At 38.4% G+C, this 25,878-nt stretch overlaps 1 protein-coding gene across 1 annotated transcript in view; it reads left to right on the top strand.

The window, feature by feature from the left end:
• The window catches only part of LOC126234606 (pseudouridine-5'-phosphate glycosidase-like), a 191,483-nt gene that overhangs the window by 51,219 nt on the left and 114,386 nt on the right, over positions 1-25,878 (top strand). The window contains exons 2-4 of the mRNA XM_049943330.1: positions 1,408-1,656; positions 20,376-20,510; positions 20,611-20,686. Coding sequence (XP_049799287.1) covers positions 1,432-1,656; positions 20,376-20,510; positions 20,611-20,686 — 436 coding nt within the window. The 5' untranslated portion in view covers positions 1,408-1,431. The remainder of the gene's footprint in view (positions 1-1,407; positions 1,657-20,375; positions 20,511-20,610; positions 20,687-25,878) is intronic.

Genomic DNA, 25,878 nt, shown 5'->3' with positions numbered 1-25,878 from the left:
AGGATGTGACCCTTGCAGTGATGGGTGAGTTGGCTGATGGCCAATAGGGATGGAACACCATCTCCCTTTTGGCTGTGGCTGTGGTTTGTGATTGGAATCATATGGTGAACCATCAGTAAAACATCCCTGATTATAACAGTTCTTTATTCATTTCAGTTACAAGGATGTTGCCTTAGCCAGAGAGAAGGTTATTGGTCTCAGTGACGTAGGGGACCAAGAGCACATGATGAGTCAGTGTCAGTGTTTTGTCCATCTGGCTGGCAATGTGTGCAGGGAGCTGCAAGTGTTGGTGTCTGCATGGCCGGGTAAGCCTGACACAAGCAACACACTGTTGGTGCTGGATGACCATGACTCAACCGCTCTGTGGCTGCAGTGACAATGCACCAGTATGGATGGTGTTTGAGTGGTGATGCCCAGCTCGACTGAATATAATGGTGTGCACCCAACCTGGCTGATGGCAGATAGTACACGCTGGGTGACAGTGACAGTGACAGTGACAGTGACGTTGGACAGAAAGCTGACACAGGCTCAAACTCACAGTCCACCAGGGAGGTAGTCAACAACAAAAGTCACCGAGCAGATAACATAGCAGAGTGGAGACACCAAGCTGACCACAAGCAGATCTCAGCTCAGGCAGGGCCCTGTGGCTACTGGTAGCAGAGTCCATGGCTGGCGGATGACTGTGTCATCTGGTACAGCAAGTGGTCGCTGTATCATTTCATGGCATACCGTATGCAACTGGATACTGCTGAACATGATGAAAATCTGGGAATGAGGGTCTGATTTGCGGATTTGGGGGGGGGGGGTGCAGGGGGGAGGGAGCAGGGTATGTATGTGAGCCTGTTTGTTAGTATCTCTCCAACAGCAGCATCCTCACCTCAGAACTCATAGCAGGCTGGAGTGGCAGGGCATCACCACTGGACAGCAATGACTTAATTTGCTTTGGTTTTCTTGATTGGTCAACTCCTCCAAAACCCTAGCATAATTGTAAGATTTCTCAACTTTGCCTTTCCGAGGTGCTGGCTGACATCTTCTGCTCTGTCAGTGATCTGGATGAGTGCTCTTGCATTCTGAATACCAGTTCTTGTGTAGTGGTGTCTGGACTTTATGCTGATGACTACTTCCCTCTCTATGATACTGTTCTGCTGATTGTTACAGGACAGTTCATTGTCTTGGCAGAGTCATGGTGACACAAAAGCAAGAAACTTCAGTTGTGTTTTGTAATTTGTTCTCACTCTCAACCTTGTCCTAGTCATTCCTCTCGTCATGGATGGTAAATATACATGATGTGTACTTGTAAATGAAAGCCTAATAAAGAAACTTTATTCCATATAAGAATTGTTTTAATTTAAATGACAGTAATTACAATGAAACATGTCTCATGAAATAGTTTTTCATTCTTTTCAGGGATACTTTTACCATATAGCTGCAATGTATCAGGTTCTTGGTACACTTTTGAAGCTAAATTCAAGATTTCTATATTCCAAAAAATTTATTAGTAAATTAAGTGCAGCAGATATTTCTTCAGAGGTCTTGCATGCTTTTGAGAAAGACCTACCAGTTGTTGCATTGGAATCAACCATAATCACTCATGGCATGCCATATCCAAAAAATATGGAAACTGCTTTGGAACTTGAGGATATAGTGAGGAACCAGGTAATTACTTAGTTTGCTAGGCAACAGTGCTGTTTAGTGGTATGAGAATGTTTTTGATGATATTATTGTGTATCTGCTAATGTTTGTGTTTTTCATTTGTTCCATATGATTTTAATTATATCTTCTGTAGTGTTTGAGGTTGTGCAGAATACTGTCTGCAACTTTTATTTTCTTTATGGATTGTGCAACTGCACTGAGAACTTTGATATACTGTATATAAAGATTTGTAGGATACAAGATCAACCAACACATAAAATCCAGTCATAATATTCAGGAATTAGTTTATTTTTGTTTGGGTGAGGTAGACGTTTATGGAATGATTGTGGTACAGTTTACATCACAGATGAAATTTTTCAGTTCTCATGAATTAAATCACATTGTTAGCTTGCAAAGAGACTGCATAAAATTAATTTCTACTGCATACTTTATATTTTTTATCTTCTGGTCAAAATTTTTTACCTTAGGGTTAAAATGTATCTGTCTTTTGTGGCTACCAAGAATAGATACTTAACTCCCTGGCAGATTAAAACTGTGTGCTGGACCGAGACTTGAACTCAGGACCTTTGCCTTTCGTGGGCAACTGCTCTACCAACTGAGCTACCCAAGCATGACTCACGACCCGTCCTCACAGCTTTAATTCCACCAGTACCTCGTCTCCTTCCTTTAAAACTTTGCAGAAGCTCTCCTGCAAAGGCAAAGGTCCCGAGTTCAAGTCTCAGTCCGGCCCACAGTTTTAATCTACCATGGAAGTTTCAAATCAGCGCACACTCCGCTGCAGATTGAAAATTTCATTCTGGAAATGGATACTTATCTTACTGTTTCTTGATAATCGTATGAGTGGTATGGATGTATACCTCTTTGCTCCAGTTATCTCCACCTGTAAGAAAGTCTTAGTCTCTCTGTAATGTCAGGATCAATTTGTTTTGGCTATTCAAATCTGTTAGATGATGCAGCTGAAACTAAAATGTGCTTAATGACTTTTTATTTGCACTACAAAGATGATGTAAAAAATGTTACAATTATCATTCCCAAAATACATGAAATACCTTTCCACAATAATGTTTGATCTAGAAATCAGTCTCATGTAGCAAAATGGCAAAGTTGCAAAATTCAGTTCTTTTATTTAGTTTATGATTAGTTTTGTGTTACCTAAAACCATTTTCAGATCATCAAGGCAGAAGGTTGAAATTACAACTTTTACCTGTGAAGTGTTTTTAAAAAGGGTTTTATAGGTATATATTCTGTTAGTTTGCTTCTGATTAAGTGTTTTACAAATAGGAAGAAATTCAAAAGGTGGTAATGTTCTTTTCAGTGTCATACTATTAGGTTTCATTCCACACTAATTATGGTTCACAATGAAGAATGTTATGTATAGCTGTACCACATGACTTTTGTCTGTATGCAACACAAGTGCCAGTGCAGTTGTTTACTGTCCATTGCTTTTAAATGTCGTGCTGTTTTCGAAAAAAAAAGTGCTTTTAAGTTTGTTGCTCTTTTTCGAAAGTTTTAAAGAGTTGAAATCTGGTAACTGATTTGTACTTTTATTACACTAATTATTTTTTTGTTTGAAGATTGGAAATGCAATAAAAGAATTCCCTGCATCCTGATAAATCACCCCTACTTGAGGTTTCCTTGAGGCAGTGTAGGAAGTAGACTATCAGTTGTATGTTTGTCCTGCCAATGTTCATAGAAAAACTTGGCTTTGATATGTACAGTCTTAACATGGTTTGCATGCTATTACAGAATATACTATTTTGTTTGTTTGTTTGTTTATTGGATAAACTGTAATTTTAACTTTTGGTCTCACAAGATGAATTGAAAATGGTTTCAGGTAACCCAGAACAATTAATTAAATAAATAAAAAAAACTTAATCCTGCAATTTAGCTGTTTTCTACATCAGACTGGTTTACAAAAGTTGTTGTCCCATTATTAACCCAGCGTTGCCAGAAATCCATGATTTAGAAATGTTTATAACATTTGTAAATACAAGTTTGATTTTGATAATGACATAAAATCTGGATCTTTAACACGTATCTAAAACATAATTACAATCACATTTCTGTGTACAAATTTTGTATACATGTTTTCAAATAGAAACTACATTTCATCATAATTTTACTATATTTCATTATTATTTAGATACCAGGTACCTCAGTATCATTAATGAAACCAACTAATGCAATTGCAGTGTGTACTTTCTAAGTTATGAAAGTTTGCATGTACATTCAGAATTAGTATTGGTTACTACAATATGGCCTACATCACACTCTTCGTTATATGACATCCTGTTCTGTTAATTGACAAGGTTCACTTGGAATGTGACTATTATATTTTAGCAGAGTCTCTTGTTGGCCAATCTGGGGTCTGGGTCTGGGTTTGGGTCTGGGCCTGTTGTTGAACACATACAGTGCTTGTAAGATGATGGATTATTCTGGCCAGCGTGGTACACGGGAGAGCAATCGATTAATGGCAGTGGAAGTAATATTTCATTACTAAGTTAGTCTTGAGCTCAAGAGTAAGAAAACAGTCCAGGTTTAGTCACTGAGATAATGCTAACAACAAATACCTACACAAACATACTGTTGTATACCTCCACGTGAACTAATCATGCTGTTTATAAGCTTTTCCTATATAACAGTATCTTTATGCCAAAGCATGTAAAACATTAACTTTATAATGGAAGGAGTAAGGTTGAGGGGTTAAGAGGAGAAAGGAGACAGGGACATGGGGGGGGGGGGGAGATGGGAGGGGGGAGAATAGGGGGGAGGATGCAATGGAGGGATGGAGGAAAGAAGGAAAGACTGGCTGAGGGTTGAGATGGAGAGACAGCAGTGGAACAGGATTGGAGTTTTGCAATGGTGAGCTCATTTTGGGCAGGCATGGGCAGCTGCATATGTCACACAGTGTAGAGGAGGAGCAGATTGGAAGGAAGAGCTAGAACAGAGGAAGAGATAGACTGTGGAGAGGAGAGTGAGTTTAGAATTAGTTAAGTGGGAGTGCATGGGGACAGGGATGGAGGTGAGTGTGGGACAAGGGCTAGCAGACATCGGAACAAGGAGGACTGTGGTGTGTTGTGTCACTGCATGGTCAGCTCTGCTCTTGGCCGCACTTTGGTTGTAGACATTCATTTGGGTGGTAGTCATGCTCATGTAAAAGACTGTGAAAAAGTTATAGCACAGCTGGTATGTGACTTGACTGTGAAGGGTATTGGTGTGGGGGAGTAAAGACCAACCATTCAATCACCGAGTTGCCCACTATTTAGTTCATATGGAGAAAATAACTCTGCTCATGCCACAGTTAGACCAAAAACTATTTATTGTACAGGAACTTGTTATTTAGCACAAATGAATACAAGCACATAGTCCTCCTTCTACAGTGCTTAGATCACAGATATCCATCTTATCTCCTAACAATAACACCATCTAATTTTGACTGCTAGTCTCGACAATCACTCACCAGCTACAAACATGAAATTATTTATACACCCTTAGTCTTTCTTCTTATCTGCCTGGCACTCAGCCAACTTTTATGCTTCTGTAAATATATCATTTCACATGCCACACAGCCTTAACAATCACTTGCCATGCTAGCCTCCAATCGACTACCACAAAAGACAAAGATTCCTATAAAACAAAAATACCTTACATTCCCCATTAAATCCTTTTTCAAATATAGCAAATAGATTTTAAAAAAGCTACGTAACTAGCACAATATACTAATGCACCTTACAATCACTCCTTATTATGATGAGCTCATATACAGCACATTGATCACATAATACTTTGAAAAACATTACACACACATATTTGCATGAACCAAATAGATCCACCCTGTGTGTGAAATTCATTGCTCTCAATGTAGACATAGCAATCTTTTCATAAACAAAAGATATAATGAGATAAACTATTAAGCAAAATAATTTGATACAAGACATTAGTCTACTAATAATTCAGCTGTGCAACATCCCAACTCTATGTATTGATAGTAACCATTACTACATCTTCTTCACAACTGTAGTAGCATGCTCCATTATATGTGTGTGTGTGTGTGTGTGTGTGTGTGTGTGTGTGTGAGAGAGAGAGAGAGAGAGAGAGAGAGAGAGAGATGATGATGATGATGATGATGATGATGATGATGATGATGATGAGAAAGGAGAGGGTGAAACCCAGTGATGGCACATAGCCTACTCCACGTAAATGGCACCAAGGCAGCTACCAAGCTTAAGTCCCCATCTGGTGGATGGATCGCTATCAATACTGTCACATGCTCCGACTTCATGGGACTCTGTGGAGAGGTTTGGTATTTAAATCAGGATACTGGCGCAAAATCTGGTGGTCAAGAACTTCACACCACTACCTCTCCTTCTCTTAATAGCCAAATACTGGCAGTGAAAATTTATTCCATGATCAGAATTCAGACCGGCTTACCTCTGGGTCAAGTGCCACTGCACCAGCATGTGTTAGTGACATTGGCCGTGTAGGTGGGTTATAGTATACTGAGTGTCAACAGTAAATAGATCGTCATCTTTATATTCTCTACATCTGGACTTCTACTTTTAATTGTCCACTGAAAGAGAAGAAAAAGGCAAATTAGTTAGAAATGAAGGAAATATACTTTTTGTCACACTAATATGTTGTTTATGTGGAATAATGTTCTAAATCCAGCCCTGTAATCATGTGTGATCAAAGCCTTCACAGGGCCACATATAACAAACATAGTTTTTAACATGTGAATTATGGCATTTGACATGTCCACACTTACAGGATAACAGCAGGTGATATGTGAAATACAATCAACACAAACTAAAGTGTAACAATTACCATTTTTTGATCGTGGAAAAGATCCCACAAAACCAATATACATTTCATCAAACGATTTTCTTCTGGTTTAGGTGCCACAAACTCCACTTTTGATTTTTGCAGAGGTCTGCCCTCAGCACAAGTTTTACAGACTGCAGTTCAGTTCTTAATATCTGTGTCTATACTGCACAATACAGCGTTCCCTGATTTTATTTTTAGTTTTAAAGACACATAAATGTTGCCACCCCTCCGCCCCCTCCTTCCTGCCTGCTCTGTGGCTCATGGAAATAGATGAATGTATGTGGTACTAATTCTTGAAGGACAACAATTTCACTACAACAGGAAATACCATACTTAAAAGAATAGAGCTTCACTGTCTCATCTTTTTTTTTCAAGATTTATTTAATGACATAAGTGTCTGTGTCATTATTTTGGTATTCTCTAATAGCTTTAAATAACTGTGGGGAATCAGGTAGTAGGTATCAAATGGATGGATCATGGGTGCTGCTCTTCTGCTCCCACTTCTTGTTGAAACATGCTACTAAGTGTGTGCAATGTTCTCATTTTCTTGAATGAAAGCTGGTATTCTAACTGCTGATCTTGCAATGTGTCCCATTTTGTGAAGTCTCCTCATTGCCCAACATAGAGCTTGGTTATTGGTTTCCAGACAGAAATGCAAATCTTCAAGATAATATTAAAATTTTTCGGGACTGAATAGCACTGCAAAAGCTTCAGCTTCATAAATCTTTTTCCAGTTCATTCAGGGCTTGTGATGTGTAAGCTATAGGGTTTCTTCTATCCTCTCTTTCTTGCAGTAAAACTGCTTTGATTCCTAACGCTGATGCTGGAGAATAAATTGTTTATTAAAATCTGGCAATGTTTTCACTGGTGCAGTACATAACACTTGTTTCAAAGCTGTAAAAGCTGTATTCTGCGATTCACCCCACTCAAACTTCTGGCCTTTCTTACACAGTATCAATTAATGTTACCAATTATGGGGTGAATCTTGGAATAAATTTCCTAAAAAAGTTAACCATCCCCATAAATTATACCTTTACTATTTTTGTGAGGCAATAAGTCCAGAATGGATTGTACTCTCTCCAGGTCTTCAGCACTCCCAAGAACTGCATAGTAGGACATGCTAACTCCATTTTATCTGAGTTGACCATAAGACCTGCTTTGTGAAGATGGTTAAAAACTTTGCATAAATTTTGAATGTGTCCTTCTGTAGTCTTACTATGAATGACTAAATCATGTAAATAACAGTAGACATAAGAAAAGTTATATCAGAAAATATTTGGTTCAACAACTGAGAGAGTATAGCTGCTCCAGTTGATAAGCCAAATATTCCAGTCATTGGAACAGGCTGTAAGGGGCTTAGGTTTCTCTGCTAGCAGTATTTGATTATAAACTTGGTTAAGATCTAGCGTAGTAAAAGCTATAGTTCACTGAACCCTCCAAGACTGGAATGTAAATCAGGCAAGGAGGCTGATTGTCCTATAATCTTTTTAGTTAAATACTTGTAATAAACCACAGATCTGCTCTCACAGTTAGGCTTGGGCACTTTTTTCTATTATCTCCTGACTGGTTTGAGGTGGCCTGCCAAGAATTCCTCTCCTGTGCCAACCTTTTCATCTCAGAGTAGCACAAGCAACCTATGTCCTCAATTGCTTCACTGGATGTATTCCAGCCTCTGTCTTTCTCTACAATTTTTATCCTCAGTAACCCTTCTAATACCAAGGAAGTTATTCCCTGATCTCTTAACAGATGCCCTGCCATCCTGTCCCTTCTTCTTGTCTGTGTTTTCCATATTTTCCTTTCCTCACTGATTCTGTGGAGAATCTCTTCGTTCCTTACCTTATCAGTTCACCTAATTTTCAACATTCTTCTGTAGCACCACATCTCAAATGTTTTGAGTCTCTTCTGTTCTGGTTTTCCCACATTCCATGTTTCACTACTATACAATGCTGTGCTCCAAATGAACATCTTCAGAATTTTCTTCCTCAAACTAAGGCCAATGTTTGCTAATAGTTGGTGTCCCTTGGCCAGGTATGCCATTTTTGTCATTGCTAGTCTGCTTTGGATGTCCATCTTTCTCCATCTGTCATGGGTTATTTTGCTGCCTAGGTAACAGAATTCCTTAAGTTCATCTTTTTCTTGACAACCAATCCTGATGTTAAGTTTCTCACTGTTCTCATTTCTGCCACTTCTCATTACTTTCGTCTTTCTTCAATTTACTCCCAAACTATATTCTGTACTCATTAGACTGTTTATTCCATTCAGCAGGCCCTATAATTCTTCTTCACTTTCACTGAGGATAGCAATGTCATCAGCGAATTTTATCATTGTTATCCTTTCAACTTGAATTTTAATACCACTCTTCGTTTCCATCATTGCTTCTTTGAAGTAGAGATTGAACAGTAAGAGTGAAAGACCACACCCCTGTCATACAACCTTTTTAATCTTAGCACTTCATTCTGGGTCTTCCACTCTTATTGTTCCCTCTTGGGTTTTGTACATATTGTATATTACCCATCTCTCTCAGAATTTGAACATCTTGCACCACTTGACATTGTTGAATGCTTTTTCCAGGTCAATAAATCTTATGATCGTGTCTTGATTTTTCTTTAGCCTTACTTACATTATCAACCACAAAATTTCTGGTGCCTTCACCTTAACTAAAAATATAGGTGCCACATAAGGCTGTTAAGAAGGGCAACATGTTGTCAATCAACTTTTTTAAAATTTTCATTCTTGGGAGTGAAACTCTATATGGAGGTTTGCATACTGCAATATCATCACTGACCCCAATACAATATTCTACCAATGAGGTTATCCCTAGCTCAATGTTTAATACTTCGGGAAACTATTGCCAGGTGACATTAATTTTCTCTTTAACCAGTCCATCAAAATAACCAATGAGATCAATGATGCTTGTGTGGACTACTTACCTGGGACAAGGGCTTCTTGCATTGGCTGTCAGTAGCTTTGATGTACTCTTCCTTATACTGACAACTGGAATCTTAGTCTCTGGCTTAAATTTGAATTGAAAATTATTACCAGCCCAATCCAAAATGAGCCTTACTTCAGTGGAAAAAAAGAGAACTGATCCTAATATACTGTGTGCCTGCTATTATTCTAATTTTAATTTCTTTAGTACATGGGCCCAACCTCATCTTTACAAGAACCTGTCCTATAACCCCCATATTCTTATTTTTGGCAGCTGTATAATATTCCAGTTATTTTTACAATGGTGGCCATGTGCAATGTGTTTTGTGTTTTTCAGACCATTACTCATCCGAGGTGGTCACTGCACTTCCAGAATCCAATAAGGCACATAATAGCTCATCATTTATCGGACAATATACAAATGGTAGTCTGCCTTGATCTCAACATGTAACACCCTTCATCTGAAATGACCTTCCTTCCTGCAACCCCAGCAATGTTAGGTATGGTCCTGTTCCTTATTGAGCTCAAGACATTAACATAACATCATGTGTTTGCAATCTTGAAGCATGTGGCTGACCTGTTCAAATGCAAAACATCTAATTAGGTTCTGATAGCAGCCTTCTCCATTCTTTCCTTATCTATTATCCATATATATTATACCCTGTACATGCTGCTTGAAGTTATTTAATTCTTTAAACACCTTTATTATGAAAAGGATAGATAGTTACTCACCATGTAGCAGAGATATTGAATTGCAGATAGATGCAATGAAAAAACTGTCAAACAAGTAAGCTTTCAGCCAAAAAGGCCTTCTTTTAAATTATACAACATACACCCACACACACACTCATGCAAACTCAGCTCGCACACACATGACCACTGTCTCTGGCTGCCGAGTCCAGTCTCCAGTCCAGTCTGTCTCTGGCTATCAAGGCCAGTCTCCAATCCAGTCTGGCCTCTGGTGATGTGAGTGTGAGCTGTATTGGTATGATTGTGTGTGTGTTATGCTGTCTAGTTTGGAAGAAGGTCTGTTTGGCTGAAAGCTTACTTGCCTGACAGTCATTTTGTTGTGCCTATCTGCAACTCAACATCTCCACTATAAGGTGAGCAGGAGTATATACTTTTCATAATATTATCATTATTCAATACTGATTTTTCAGTTGTTTAAATGTCTCTGGTATTTTACAGGAAACTGCCCTCTACCTATCTTCTGGTCATAACCCATCAAGTATGTGCTGTATAGCCTCTGTATCTATATATAGCAGGAAAATTGCAACATTGCCCATGCACTCTTTTGTGTTCTGTTGACATAACTAGCAACTATTTCCTCCCGGTTCTGCTCATGACCATACCAAGAGTATACTAATTCCTGGAGTGCTCTGAGTATTGCCATATTCATACAAATCATGTATCACAACTCAATCTCATGCTCTTATTCAAGAGATTCTAATACCCAATCTGATATGGTCCCTCAGGTTTTAATCACCCAAATCCATAACAGGTCATGTTCCACCTGTCCTGTCATGTGTGTTTGGCCTTGTAGGTCATTTAATATGTACATACACAAATCAAAAAAAGTTTTGCATCATCCTGGTTCCCACAACTGTTGAAGATAGATGTTGACTGTGGATGTTTTATCACAGACACAGTCCCATTGACTGTTCAGAGATATCACTAAACTTGTCCAAAAATGTAAACAACCATGCATGAGCAGTGCCTATTAGATAGAGGGGGTTGAATCATGCCTAGACAGTCAATACCGCAGTTCAATCACATCTGCATTGTTACTTTGTGCCAGGAAGGGCTCCCAACAAGGGAAGCGTCCAGGCGTCTGAGTGTTTGGACATAGAGGAGATATAGAGAGATAGGAACTGTCGGTGACACACCTTCTCAGGCTGCCCTAGGGCTACTACTGCAGTGGATGACCCCTACCTACGGATTATGGCTCGGAGGAACCCTGACAGCAATGCCACCTTGTTGAATAATGCTTTTCGTGCAGCTACAGGACATCGTGTTATAGTTCAAACTGTGCACAAAAGGCTGCATGACACACAACTTCACTCCTGATGCCCATGGTGAGGTCCATCTTTGTAACCACGACACCATGCAGTGCAGTACAGATGGGCTGAATGACGAATGGACCACTCAGGATTGGCATCGCGTTCTCTTCACTGATGAGTGTCGATGTCCCTTCAACCAGACAATCATCGCAGATGAGTTTGGAGGCAACCCGATCAGGCTGAACGCCTTAGGCACACTGTCCTGTGAGTGTAGCAAGGGTGAGGTTCCCTGATGTTTTGGGGTGGCATTATGTGGGGACGATGTGTGCCACTGGTGGTCATGGAAGGCACCGTAAAGGCTGTACGATATGCGAATACCATCCTCTGACTGATAGTGCAACCATATTGGCAGCATATTGGTGAGACATTCATCTTCATGGATGACAATTCATGCCCCCATCATGCACATCATGTGAATGACTTTCTTCAGGATAACTACATCCCTTAACTTGAGTGGCCAGCATGAACCCTATCGAACATACCTGGGATAGACTGAATAGGGCTGTTTATGGACCACGTGACCCACCAACCACTCTGAGGGATCTATGCCAAATCACCATTTAGAAGTGGGACAATCTGGACCAACAGTGCCATGATGAACTTGTGGATAGTATGCCATGACAAATACAGACATGCATCAATGTGAGAGGACGTGCTACTGGGTATTAGAGGTACCGGTGTGTACAGCAATCTGGACTACCACCTCTGAAGGTCTCGCTGTATGGTGGTACATCAAGCAATTTGTGATTTTCATGAGCAATAAAAAGGGCGGAAATGATGTTTATGTTGATTTCTATCGCAATTTTCTGTACAGGTTCCGGAACTCTCGGAACTGCATAACTTTTTTTTTATGTGTGTATTTACCACCTCTGCCATACAATCACATGACATGGTCTAATTTTTTCACAGTTATGCTTGCTAGGGGTTAAATAATTTGTTGAACAAGTTCTTGTGTCTAAATTCAAATTGCCAAATGCCTCCATTCTGGTACTATTGCTTGCTTCCATGTTTGGGTTGGCAACCTCTATTAAACACATTTATTAATTTAAAACAAGGTTCAATTTCAGAGAATGAATATTTAAATAATTTTATGCTACAGCAAATAACAATAGACAATTTACTCCAAAAACTTTGAGTTGTTGCATTCACTTCTTTGACTTGAAAGTTAAACCATAGGTTACAGGAAGCCACAGACATGTTCTCTTTGCTGACCAGTCACACATAATACACAATACGGCCCCTGCTCATCTGAAAAATAAGCTACATTAGACTTTGGTCAAGATATAAGCTTGTAGTTCACATCCTTACCATCCTATCAGGCATATAACAGTGGTGCACGAAACTGAAGGATGAAAATAACTTTTGCATGATATGTAACTGCCAAGTAACAGTCTGATGAAACTTAGACAGTACATAGAAAGAACTGCTACAGTGTAGTACAGAAGGTAAATGAAAGAAATATGCAATGAGATGAATGGAAATAACATCTTTATTCAAGAGATTCTAATTAAACTGAAGTCACCACGATTTACGGTGGTCCCATGAACATTAAAAAGGTAGGATATGCTTATTAATAGGGCATGTGATCAACATGGATGGCAATAAATTCTCTGCAACCTTCTCCCATGCTGGCCACAAGGCTGGTTAGGAGTTCTTGGAGCTCCTTTAGTAGGGTGTTCCATTCCCCCACCAGCACAGATGATAACTGCTGGGCGGTCATTGATGCATGTGGATGTGATGCAATGCATTTTGGGAACACATCCCACACATGCTCAGTGGGATTCAAACTGGGTGGTGGGCAGACCAGTCTTTCCTTAATATACTCTTATTCCAAGAGCTACTCTGTCTGCACTGTGCGATGTGGTTACACGTGTGGGAGAGGAGTGCAGTGTCACAATAACATTGACCAGAGAGTATACTGAGTTCAGAAACTTGCGGGTCAGTGAGCACATGAAACATTATTCCTTCCCACACTATAACACCAAAACCACCAAAATGATAATGTTCATAGGTGCAAGACATGTTCCCACCTCTTGCTGTACGGGGGTACATAATAAACCCAGGAACATTGTAAAACATGATCATTTTGATGGTCCAGGTGTTACGATATAGGGAAGCACAATGTTGCATGTGTTTACTGACCTCCAAACCTTTGAAGATGGTACACTCAAACATCAACATTATTGTGAAATTGTATTCCTTCTCTTTGTACATGTTTTCAGGAGTGTATTCAGCCCTGACTTCATTTTTATGGATGACAGTCTGTGATCATATGGAATTGCAGAGAGGAACGAGCTCCTGAAATATAGAATTCTCAGCAAATGTATTGGCCTGCCAAACCTTCAATTATTGACTCATTCCCTGGTTTGGTCATTTGGAGAAAATAACTCTTCACATGTCACAGTTAGGCCAAAAACAACTTATTGTACAGAAAATTGTTCATTATCACAATTGAGTGCAAGCGCACACTTGTTCTTCTGCTTTGCTTATCTCATAGTCTTCCATCTAAACTTCTAACAATAACACCATTTGATTTCGACCACTAGTTTTGACAATCAATCGCTAATGACAAACATGAAATTATTTATATGCCCTTATTCTTTCTTATCTTCTTATTTGCTTGGCACTCAGTCTACTTTTATGCTTTTTATAAATATATCAATTCACTTGGCACAACAACTATTCACCATGCTAGCCTCTGATTGACTACCACACAATCCAAAGACCCCTATAAAGCAGAGATACTTCACAACTGCTTTCACATGTGGTCCTGCCTCTGATATGGAAGATGTGATTGTGTGGGAACTGAAATAGAATGTGCAATGGGTGGGTGGGGAGGTGTGTATAGGACAGGTCTTGGATGTTCATCTTTATCAGGGATAATGAACCATGTGGTATGTGGTTTGGAGTTGATGTGGTATAATCATGGACTGGGATGTCTTGTAGGTTGAGTGGGTGATGGAATACCTCTTTGGGAGAGGTGGGCATGTCCACTAACCAACTGTTTGTCCAAATCAGTGACTACAACCAAATTGTGGCTGAGAGTGGTTGTCTGTCATGTGGCACAATGTGTTGTTTAGTATAACCTTGATCTAAATAACTGCTTCACAATCATACAAATCCACAACCTAAGATTCTCTGAATAGCATATGGGATTTGTCCTCACAACACATTTGCCAATTCCATAATCCTCCTGGCCTAAATCTCTGCTAGCCCTTGTCCCATGGGCATACACATTTCCACCTGTCACTATGCACCTGCTTCACTCATTCTATACTGATACTCTCCAGTCTGCAGTCTCCTTCTTCCTCTGATCTGTCTTCCCCTCCCAATATACTCCTCCAATCGATTGTGTGCCACACCCTCCCATCCCTCAGCAAACCTTTCCTACACCCCACCCATCCTCTCCCTGCCTCCTTTCTGCTCTAACTCAGCCCAACACAACCCCTCACCTCAGTCAATTTGCAATGCAGCTCTGAGGAAGGGCACTATACACAAGCTTAGCATTGTTCTCAGTCATGTTTTAATTTTTGATAACTATGGGATCCTCAAATCCTAATTATTAATTTGATGGCAACATTCTTTGTAATTTTATGGAAAAGAAATTTGGATCAGTTACCAGAGAACTAAAATAAGTGTTGGCCTGCATCTTAAGAGAAATGTGTTGATATGGGCTGTAATACACTTGTACATCTGTTTTCAAGTTAGAAAGATCCTGCCTAATGCATAGAAAATTATGTGTTTGCAATACGAGTTAATGAATAGTCATTAAGACCTTGGTTAAGAGATCTGTCTAAGCATTGTTTTATTCTGTCAATATCAAATGCCTGTTTTAATTCAAAGTCTATAGCAGATCTCCTGTAAGGTTTTGTACACTGCTGTTTACTAGTTAATATGATATTATCTTTTAAGTCTTTGTATTGCAGACATTACATTAATGAAACCAGTTTATATTATTGGATCAGATTTTATTATGAGGCACATCTCAAAAAGATGGACTCGTTTGCTAGAGAAGTTAACAATATATGAAGATTAGAAAAATATAATCAGATCCACAAACAAATACATTCAACTCTTTTTTTAAAAGTATTCATTATTATGCTTCAGCACTTCATCTACCATGGAACAGCCTTATTAAATCCTTATCATATAGTCCCACCACCTGAAATTTGCAACAGTTCCTTCAAAGCATTAAGAACAAATGATTTGTTGAGATTTAAGAGAAGATGGTAATCAATATTACAGTATGATGATTCAAAGTGCTGTGTTCATACAATGTTTCCACCTAAATTTTGAAATTGTGTTGACAGTGTTTTTAAGTGGATTTTTAAAGTTTGTGGAATTTGAATTACGTGACTATACTGACATCAGAAATCCACATATTCCTTTATGATGTCTCATTTTACATTGAGAAATCAGCTCACTGTTTATAATACTCATGTGACAGGACTTTATTTTCAAAGCCTTTATTTTCAAAGCCTTTTTAAACTCATTGCCACATGTAGAGGGAATAACAACATTGTAAGAGACTGTGGGAGCTGGGAACAGGGGCCACAAAAAGAGAACAGTGTGTGACAGTTTCCCAATTGCCACAACCAATAGATTTGCATTGCTACCACAGTTAAGTAAGGAAGAGGCTCCAGTAGAAGTAGATGTAGTTAAGATGCAACAGAATCTCACTAGGAAACCAACTGTTTCAAAAAAAGCAGAAAGTAAGAGGAAAGTTCTGTTGCTAGGTAGCAGCCATGGAAGAGGTGTGGGCCAGATTTTGCAGGAAAAATTTGGTGACAGGTACCAGGTCACAAACTTTTTCAAGCCAAGTGCATGTCTTAGCCAGGTGGTAGAGGATATAGGTTCCTTGTGCAAGGGTTTCTCAAAGCAGGATCATTTGATGATAGTGCGTGGAGTGGGAAACAGTATTGATAGGGATCAGGGCTACAGTATTAACTGTGACCTGGTGAAAATAGCCTCTGTAAGGACCCATACCAATGTTGGGCTGGTGCCTGCTTTTGTGCGGCATTATCAGTCCCAGTTGAATTGCTCTGTCAAGAGGGTAAATATAGAGTTGTATCAGTTGCGTAGGGCGGCCACTCTGTCAGACATGGGATTGGTTTCTGTTGAGGCTATTGATAGGGGGGATTTCACAAGGCATGGCCTACACCTCAATAGGAAAGGGAAGGGTAAACTGGCAGGGTTGTTTGCAAAATCCATAAGGGGGGACACTAGTACTCATGGATGTACCTCTTTTTTAGACTAATATCAGTGTCCAATGAGAAGTTCAGGCAGGCAGGTAGGTGCTAAAGAGGTCCAAAACTCACAAGAGTCTCACAACAGTAAAGTAAATAATAATGTTACCATATTTAACCAAAATATTGGTGGATTAAAGAAAAAAGTAGATTCTCACAAAAGTAAAATAAAAAATAATGTTACCATTTCGCACCAAAATATTCCAGGATTAAAGAATAAAATAGATGAGCTCCTGGTTTGTTTAGATGACATTGAATCTGATAATGTAATAGGTATACTATGCCTGTCTGAGCATCACATTGTGTCTGATATGTAAAAGGTAAATATCAGTGGTTATAAACTAGCTGCACATAAGAGGAGAGAGAATAAAGTGAGAGGAGGAGTTGCCATATATGTCAAAAGTTATCGCTATTAAAAAAGCTTAGATACAAAAAAGTTTTGTCTAGAGCAACATATAGAAGCATGTGCCTGTCAACTTAAACTGAAGGAGGGCTCTTTTATAATTGTAACAGTATATAGGTCCCCTTCAGGAAACTTTCATTTATTCCTGGAAAACTTTGATGCCTTGTTGTGCTATCTGTCAGATAGGGGAAAGCAAATTATATTTGTGGGGACTTCAATGTTGAGTAACTGAAAGAGTGTAATATGAAGAATGACCTGGAAGTCTTGCTTGGTTCTTTCAATTTGACACCTGTCATTTATTTTCCTACTCGGGTAGTAAAGGACAGCAGCACATTGATAGATAACACATTTATAGACCAAGATAAGTTTAAAAACATAAATTCTTGTCCTTTTGAGAATGGCCTTTCTGATCACGGTGCTCAGCTATTTACAGTATATGACATAGATCCATTCAGTAATTCAAAACTACCCACCAAAGTTGTGCGTTCAGTTAATGGCTCAACAATTAGAAATTTCAGCAAAAATCTTCAGCAGTTAGACTGGGATGAGGTGTACAAGGAACCTGATGCTAATTTAAAATATATCTTATTTAATGATACACTTGTAAGAGAATCTGAGAACTGTTTCCCCAAGAAAGTAGTTAAATCTAATTATAAGAAACCATGCAAAAAACCTTGGCTTACTAAAGGAATAAAAATATCTTGTAACCACAAAAGGGAACTGTATCTAACAACAAGAAAGAGCAATGACCCAGAAACAGCCAAAACTATAAAAACTATTGTGCTACATTAAGAAAGATTATTAAAAAGTCCAGAAGCATGTGCATCATGTCTGGGATTAATACCCCTGATAACAAAATCAAAACAATATGGAATATTATTACAAGGGACACAGGGCAACTAAGAGTTACAGGATGATGGCATTACCATCAAAGTGAATGGAAACTTGACAAACAACGAGCTGGAGGTTGAAAACATTTTTAATAACCATTTTTTAAACGTTGAAGAGAAAATAGTATCTAAATGTTCATTAGAAGAAGCAAGGCAGTTAATAGAAGATGCCTTACCCACACATTTTGATACAATTGAAATTCCACCCACCTCTTCTTCTGAAATTAGGAAGATAATAAACTCTCTCAAGAATAAAAGCTCACATGGAATTGATGGCATTTCCAGCAGGATAATAAAAGATTGTTCCCAAGAGATAAGTGGGATTCTTAGCTACATATGTAATTGCTCTCTGAAGCAGGGTAATTTCCCAGATAGACTGAAGTATGCCATTGTTAAACCACTGCATAAAAAAAGGGGATACGTCTGATGTCAACAACTACTGCCCAATCTCTCTTCTGACTGCCTTATCCAAAATTCTTGAAAAAGTAATGTATTGTACAGTAGCTTCACACTTTTGTAAAAATAAAGTTGTAACAAAATGTCAGTTTGGTTTCCAGACAGGTTTTTCAACAGAATATGCTATATATCCTTTCACTAATGAAATATTAAATGCTCTGAGTAACTGGAAGTCACCACCCATTGGGATTTTTTGTGATCTATCAAAGGCTTTTGATTGTGTAAATCATGGAATACTTCTAGATAAGCTCAAGTACTGTGGTATAAATGGGACAGAGCTCAAATGGTTTAAATCATACCTAACTGGAAGAGTGCAGAAAGTTGAAATAAGCAGTTCACATAATATACAAAAAACTGGTGATTTCTCAAACTGGGGAACAATCAAGAATGGGGTGCCGCAAGGTTTGATCTTGATTCCTCTGCTGTTTTTACTATATATATTAATGACTTGCCATTCTATATTCACGAAGATACAAAGCTGGTACTTTTTGCTGATGATACAAGTATAGCTATCACACCCAACAGACAAGAATTAACTGATGAAATTGTAAACGATGTTTTTCAGAAAATCATTAAGTGGTTCTCTGCAAATGGGCTCTCATTAAACTTTGACAAAACACAGTATATACAGTTCCACACAGTAAATGGAATGACACCATTAATAAATATAGACTTTGATAAGCAATCAGTAGCTAAGGTAGAATATTCAAAAGTCCTAGGTGTATGCATTGATGAGGGGTTGAACTGGAAAAAACACACTGAAGATCTGTTGAAACGTTTGAGTTCAGCTACTTATGTTATTAGGGTCATTGCAAATTTTGGCGATATACATGTCAGTAAATTAGCTTACCATGCCTATATTTTCGTTCTCTGCTTTCGTATGGCATCATATTCTGGGGGTAACTCATCATTGAGTAAAAGAGTGTTCATAGCACAAAAGAGTGTAATCAGAATAATTGCTGGAGCTCATCCAAGATCATCTTGCAGTCTCTTACTTAAAGAGCTAGGGATCTTCACTGTAGCCTCACAATGTATATGTTCACTTATGAAATTTGTTATTAACAATCCGAACGAATTCAAAAGTAATAGTGTACATGGATATAACACTAGGAGAAAGGATGAGCTTCACTACTCAAGGTTAAATCTAACTTTGACTCAGAAGGGGGTAAATTATGCTGCCACGAAAGTCTTTGGTCACTTATCTAATAGCATCAAAAGTCTGACAGATAGCTGTATAGCATTTAAAAGGAAATTAAAAGAATTTATGAATGGCAACTCCTTCTACTCATTAGATGAATTTTTGGGTATAGTAAGTGGGTAATTTCCCCACCCCCCACACACAAAAAAAAAATGAAGTTTTGTGTAATGTAATATCTTGTATTGACACCTTTTATTAATAACCTGACACATTCCACATCATTAAGGAGTGTCGTATTCAAGATCTATGCAACAAGTACTAATTTAATTTAATCTAATCTAATTTAATCTGTGGTTACTCACACACAGATGTTATTTTTTCTTGTCAGAGCACCCTTACCCCATGTAAAACTTTCCTGTCTCACTTCACATGAAACTGCAATTTCATCAAGTTGAGTGAAGAATAGTACTGTGTTGCTTATTTAGAAATACATTATGCTGCACAATATACTGCAAATTTTCTTGCTTTCCTTGCAGACTGACCTGGCTTTCTGATTTGATATTCAGTTCTGGTTCTACAATTAATCATTTCCACTGTAGTAATATGACATATTAAATTGGAATATTGACCAACATACTCCACAATAATCATTTAAGTTAGAATGTTACGTTGCAGTAATTTCGATTTATCTCAACACAAGTAGTACTGGTAAGTCAATTTATTTAATAAAAAGATGAATTTGAAGTTTAATTATTAACCACAGTTACGTTTCTGTAGGGAGCTGTGCCTGCCACTGTTGCAATAATGAAAGGCCAGATCAAAGTAGGATTAAACAAAGATATGATTGCAGAGTTGGCCTCTTCCAAAGCTGTAAAAACATCACGTCGAGATTTTCCATATGTTATGAGCAAGGTACTGTATGCAGCACTTTCAGTCAGTTTAGGTGATATTCCTAGAACAATCTTTATACTCTCCTTTCCCACTAATTCAATATTTTTCTTTTCTTTTGCAGAAGTTGAATGGTGGTACAACTGTTGCAGGAACCTTAATAGTCGCAAAAGGATTTGGTATTCACGTTTTTGCTACAGGTATGGCACATAGGTCTAAAAATTGTGTACATTGAAGACTGACTGATTTTTCTTCTCTATTCCAGTGGTAGCTATAAGATTTATTTTGTATCTGTAATTATGTCACTACCAAAGTTTAAATAATGTCATGTTGTTGTTGTTGTGGTTTTCAGTCCTGAGACTGGTTTGATGCAGCTCTCCATGTTACTCTATCCTGTGCAAGCTTCTTCATCTCCCAGTACCTACTACAACCTACATCCTTCTGAATCTGCTTAGTGTATTCATCTCTTGGTCTCCCTCTATGAGTTTTACCCTCTACGCTGCCCTCCAATACTAAATTGGTGATTCCTTGATGCCTCAGAACATGTCCTACCAACCGATCCCTTCTTCTAGTCAAGTTCTGCCACAAACTCCTCTTCTCCACAGTTCTGTTTAGTACCTCCTTATTAGTAACATGATCTACCTATCTAATCTTCAGCATTCTTCTGTAGCACCACATTTCAAAAGCTCCTTTTCTCTTCTTGTACAAACTATTTTTCGCCCATGTTTCACTTCCATACATGGCTACACTCCATGCAAATACTTTCAGAAACAACTTCCTGACACTTAAATCTATACTCGATGTTAACAAATTTCTCTTCTTCAGAAACACTTTTCTTGCCATTGCCATTCTACATTTTATATCATCTCTACTTTGACGATCATCAGTTATTTTGCTCCCCAAATAGCAAAACTCCTTTACTACTTTAAGTGTCTCATTTCCTTCCCTCAGCATCACCCGACTTAATTCGACTACATTCCATTATCCTCGTTTTGCTTTTGTTGATGTTCATCTTATACCCTCCTTTCAAGACACTGTCCATTTCGTTCAACTGCTCTTCCAGGTCCTTTGCTGTCTCTGACAGAATTACAATGTCATCGGGAAACCTCAAAGTTTTTATTTCTTCTCCATGGATTTTAATTCCTACTCCAAATTTTTCTTTTGTTCCCTTTACTGCTTGCTCAATATACAGATTGAACAACATCGGGGATAGGCTACAACCCTTTCTCACTTCCTTCCCAACCACTGGCTACAACCCTTTCTCACTTCCTTCCCAACCACTGCTTCCCTTTCATGCCCCTCAACTCTTATAACTGCCACCTGGTTTCTGTACAAATTGTAAATAGCCTTTCGCTCCCTGTATTTTACCCCTGCCACCTTCTGAATTTGAAAGAGATTATTCCAATCAACATTGTCAAAAGCTTTCTCTAAGTCAACAAATGCTAGAAGCGTGGGTTTTCCTTTCCTTAATCTATCTTCTAAGATAAGTTGTAGGGTCAGTATTGCCTCACATGTTCCAACATTTCTATGGAATCCAAACTGATTTTCCCTGAGGTCAGCTTCTACCAGTTTTTCAATTCATCTGTAAAGAATTTGCATTAGTATTTTGCAGTTGTGACTTATTAAACTGATAGTTCGGTAATTTTCACATTTGTCAACACCTGCTTTCTTTGGGATTGGAATAATTATATTCTTCTTGAAGTCTGAGGGTATTTTGTCTGTCTCACACATCTTGCTTTCTCAGATGGTAGAGTTTTGTCAGGGCTGGCTCTCCCAAGGCTGTCCATAGTTCTGATGAAATGTTGTCTACTTCCGGGGCCTTGTTTCAACTCAGGTGTTTCAGTGCTCTGTCAAACTCTTCATGCAGTATCATATCTCCCATTTCATCTTCATCTACATCCTCTTTCATTTCCATAATATTGTCCTCAAGTATATCGTCCTTGTATAGACCCTCTATATACTCCTTCCATCTTTCTGCTTTCTCTTCTTTGCTTAGAACTGGGTTTCCATCTGAGCTACTGATATTCATACAAGTGGTTCTCTTTTCTCCAAAGGTCTCTTTAATTTTCCTGTAGGCAGTATCTATCTTACCCGTAGTGAGATATGCCTCTGCATCCTTACATTTGCCCTCTAGCCATCCCTGCTTAGCCATTTTGCACTTCCTGTCGATCTCATTTTTGAGACATTTGTATTCCTTTTTGCCTGCTTCATTTACTGCATTTTTATATTTTCTTGTTTCATCAGTTAAATTCAATATATCTTATGTTACCCAAGGATTTCTACTAGCCCTCGTCTTTTTACCTACTTGATCGTCTGCTGCCTTCACTATTTCATCCCTCAAAGCTACCCATTCTTCTTCTACTGTATTTCTTTCCCCCATTCCTGACAATCGTTCCCTAATGCTCTCCCTGAAACTCTCTACAACCGCTGGTTCTCTCAGTTTATCCAGGTCCCATGTGCTGAAATTCCCACCTTTTTGCAGTTTCTTCAGTTTTAATCTACAGTTCATAACCAATAGATTGTGGTCAGAGTCCACATCTTCCCCTGGAAATGTCTTACAATTTAAAACCTGGTTCCTAAATCACTCTTACCATTATATAATCTATCTGAAACCTTCCAATATCTCCAGGCCTATTCCATGTATACAACCTTTTTTCATCATTCTTGAATCAAGTGTTACCTATGATTAAGTTATGCTTTGTACAAAATTCTGCCAGGCGGCTCTTTCGTTTCTTACCCCTATTCCATATTCACCTACTATGTTTCCTTCTCTTCCGTTTCCTACTATCAAATTCCAGTCACCCATGACTATTAAATTCGTCTTCCTTCACTATCTGACTAATTTCTTTTATCTCATCATACATTTCATCAATCTTTTTGTCATCTCCGGAGCTAGTTGGCATATAAACTTGTACCACTGTGGTAGGCGTGGGCTTCATGTCTATCTTGGCCACAATAATGCATTCACTATGCTGTTTGTAGTAGCTTACCCGCACTCCTATTTTTCCATACATTATTAAACCTACTCCTGCATTACCTCTATTTGATATTGTATTTATAACCCTGTATTCGCCTGACCAGAAGTCTTGTTCCTCCAGCCACCAAACTTCACTAATTCCCACTATATCTAACTTTAACCTATCCATTTCTCTTTTTAAATTTTCTAACCTACCTGTCTGGTTAAGGGATCTGACATTCCATGCTCCGATCCGTAGAACACCAGTTTTCTTTCTCCTGATAACGACATCCTCCTGAGTAGTCCCCGCCAGGAGATCCGAATGGTGGACTATTTTGCCTCTGGAACATTTTACCCAAGAGGATGCCATCATCATTTAATCATACAGTAAAGCTGCATGCCCTTGGGAAAAATTATGGCTGTAGTTTCCCCTTGCTTTCAGCCATTTATAGTACCAGCACAGCAAGGCTGTTTTGATTAGTGTTACAAGGCCAGATCAGTCAATTGTCCACCCTGCAACTACTGAAAAGTCTGCTGTCCCTCTTCAGGAACCACATGTTTGTCTTGCCTCCGTATTCTCTCCCGGATCTCTGCTATATCATATGGTAAAGGCGGTACATTCATCAGATCTTTAATGTGTCCCCACAGAAAATAGTCACACGGAGTGAGATCTGGTGATCAGGGAGTCCATTTCATGAAACAGCTGCCCATTTCTGTAGCATGGCCGATCCATCGATGTTGCAGCTCCATGTTCAGGTATCCACGAACTTCACAATGAAAATGGTTGAGCCAGTGGTAAATGACCTTCCTTGTTGGTGGCTTCTTACCGTACTTGGTTCTGACATCGATTGAACAGCTGTAGCACACTTGTTTTTGTCGAACTCCAACACACAGAAAACTCACTCTGCACCTGAACTCACCATGTTTGCGATTAGTGCTGATGATGCTGTGGCGGTATACATGTAAAAAAAAAAAAAAAAAGGAAAAAAGAACTTTCGGGGTTTCTGATCAAAATGACATATGTATGATATCTGTACAATGCTGGTTCTTGTGCAATAAATAATTGGAAGTGTTCCCGGACTTTATGTACGCTACAGAAGAAGAGAGTATTGTGGTTCTGTTGCACTGGGTTAGTGCATGGAGTGACTGAAAAGAAAAAGAAACAAGTTGTTGAACAAATGTACAGAATTTTGATAACCTCAATAAAAAGGAAGTAAAAATAAAATTAGGTTTTAATCCTATATAGATGTTGAAATCTTTAGATATATTCACAGAATTATCCAGTTCATGTTTGTTTATTGTGACACATTTCAGCATCAACCATCATCTGAAGAAAAGGAAACAAAAAGATCAATCTATATTAGCTATTCTACAAACTAGTTATTATGGAACTGTTGAATTCTTGATACATACAAAAGAGAAAACAAAGATGCATACAATGTATCTCATCATATACTATTCTGAACATACAGTAGTACGTGCCAAACTGAGCTCTACAGCAGCTTGCTGAGGTACTAGCAAAATGTTGCTACAGGATGCCACTACTGTCAAATATGAATTGGCATATGAGTACTAGTAGAATATTTAACATCTGTAGTCCTACAAGAAAACATTTATGAATTTTACAAATGCAGGAATATTTGCTCTCCATTTAAAATAGGTAATATACTGTGAGTGACGAGACAGTGAGGCATTACTTGCAGCATTCTCTTTTCTCATTTTTACGATAAAATACAAAATTGTGAAATGTAATAGAAACAGTCAGGAAGCAAAAGGAAAGAAGGAGGAAGATGGGTGTGCATCTGTTTCTTCCATTAATGTTGTATAAAAATCAGTTGTGAATTGAATTATCAGATGTATATAGAAACTACGACTATTAGTTAAATGGAAGTTAATAATACAATACCTACATGCAGTGTCTAAAAGAGAAAAAAACAGTCATATTACAGGACACACATGAAACTGCTAGAATCAGACTACCATTTTAAAAAATTAGAGAAGACTGTAAGAAAAGAGGGCATCACTGGCGTACTATTCCATCTGGTGTGAGAAGCTTCAAAAAGTGTGTTGGCTTGCCTCGTACTCATGCTCAGTCTTCAGGCAGCCAGTGTGTAGTGTTAAGAACAGGGATAGTGTCTCACGATGCAGCTCATTGCATAGTGTCTCATTTTAATAAATAATTGCATAAAGCAGAAAAGATTCCTACTGAATTTATTCTGCTCATTGAGCAGGTTATGTAGCCCCTACATTCTGTGTGAATTAATTTTCAGTTCCTCTAGCATGTTAAGAATATCACTTTTGGGAGCTCAGTGTAAAATTTTAAGATTATTTTCAGTACATCCCACTGCATGTCCATCCCTACCTAAGTGCCATCTCGAAGTGTTTTTGTTACCAAGTTACTTATGAGTACTCCCTGAAATCTCTGCCAATCTGACC

This window comes from Schistocerca nitens, chromosome 2 (genome assembly GCF_023898315.1).
Source record: "Schistocerca nitens isolate TAMUIC-IGC-003100 chromosome 2, iqSchNite1.1, whole genome shotgun sequence".
In the NCBI taxonomy this organism is placed as follows: domain Eukaryota; kingdom Metazoa; phylum Arthropoda; class Insecta; order Orthoptera; family Acrididae; genus Schistocerca; species Schistocerca nitens.
This window is presented reverse-complemented; position numbering and strand designations above follow the sequence as displayed.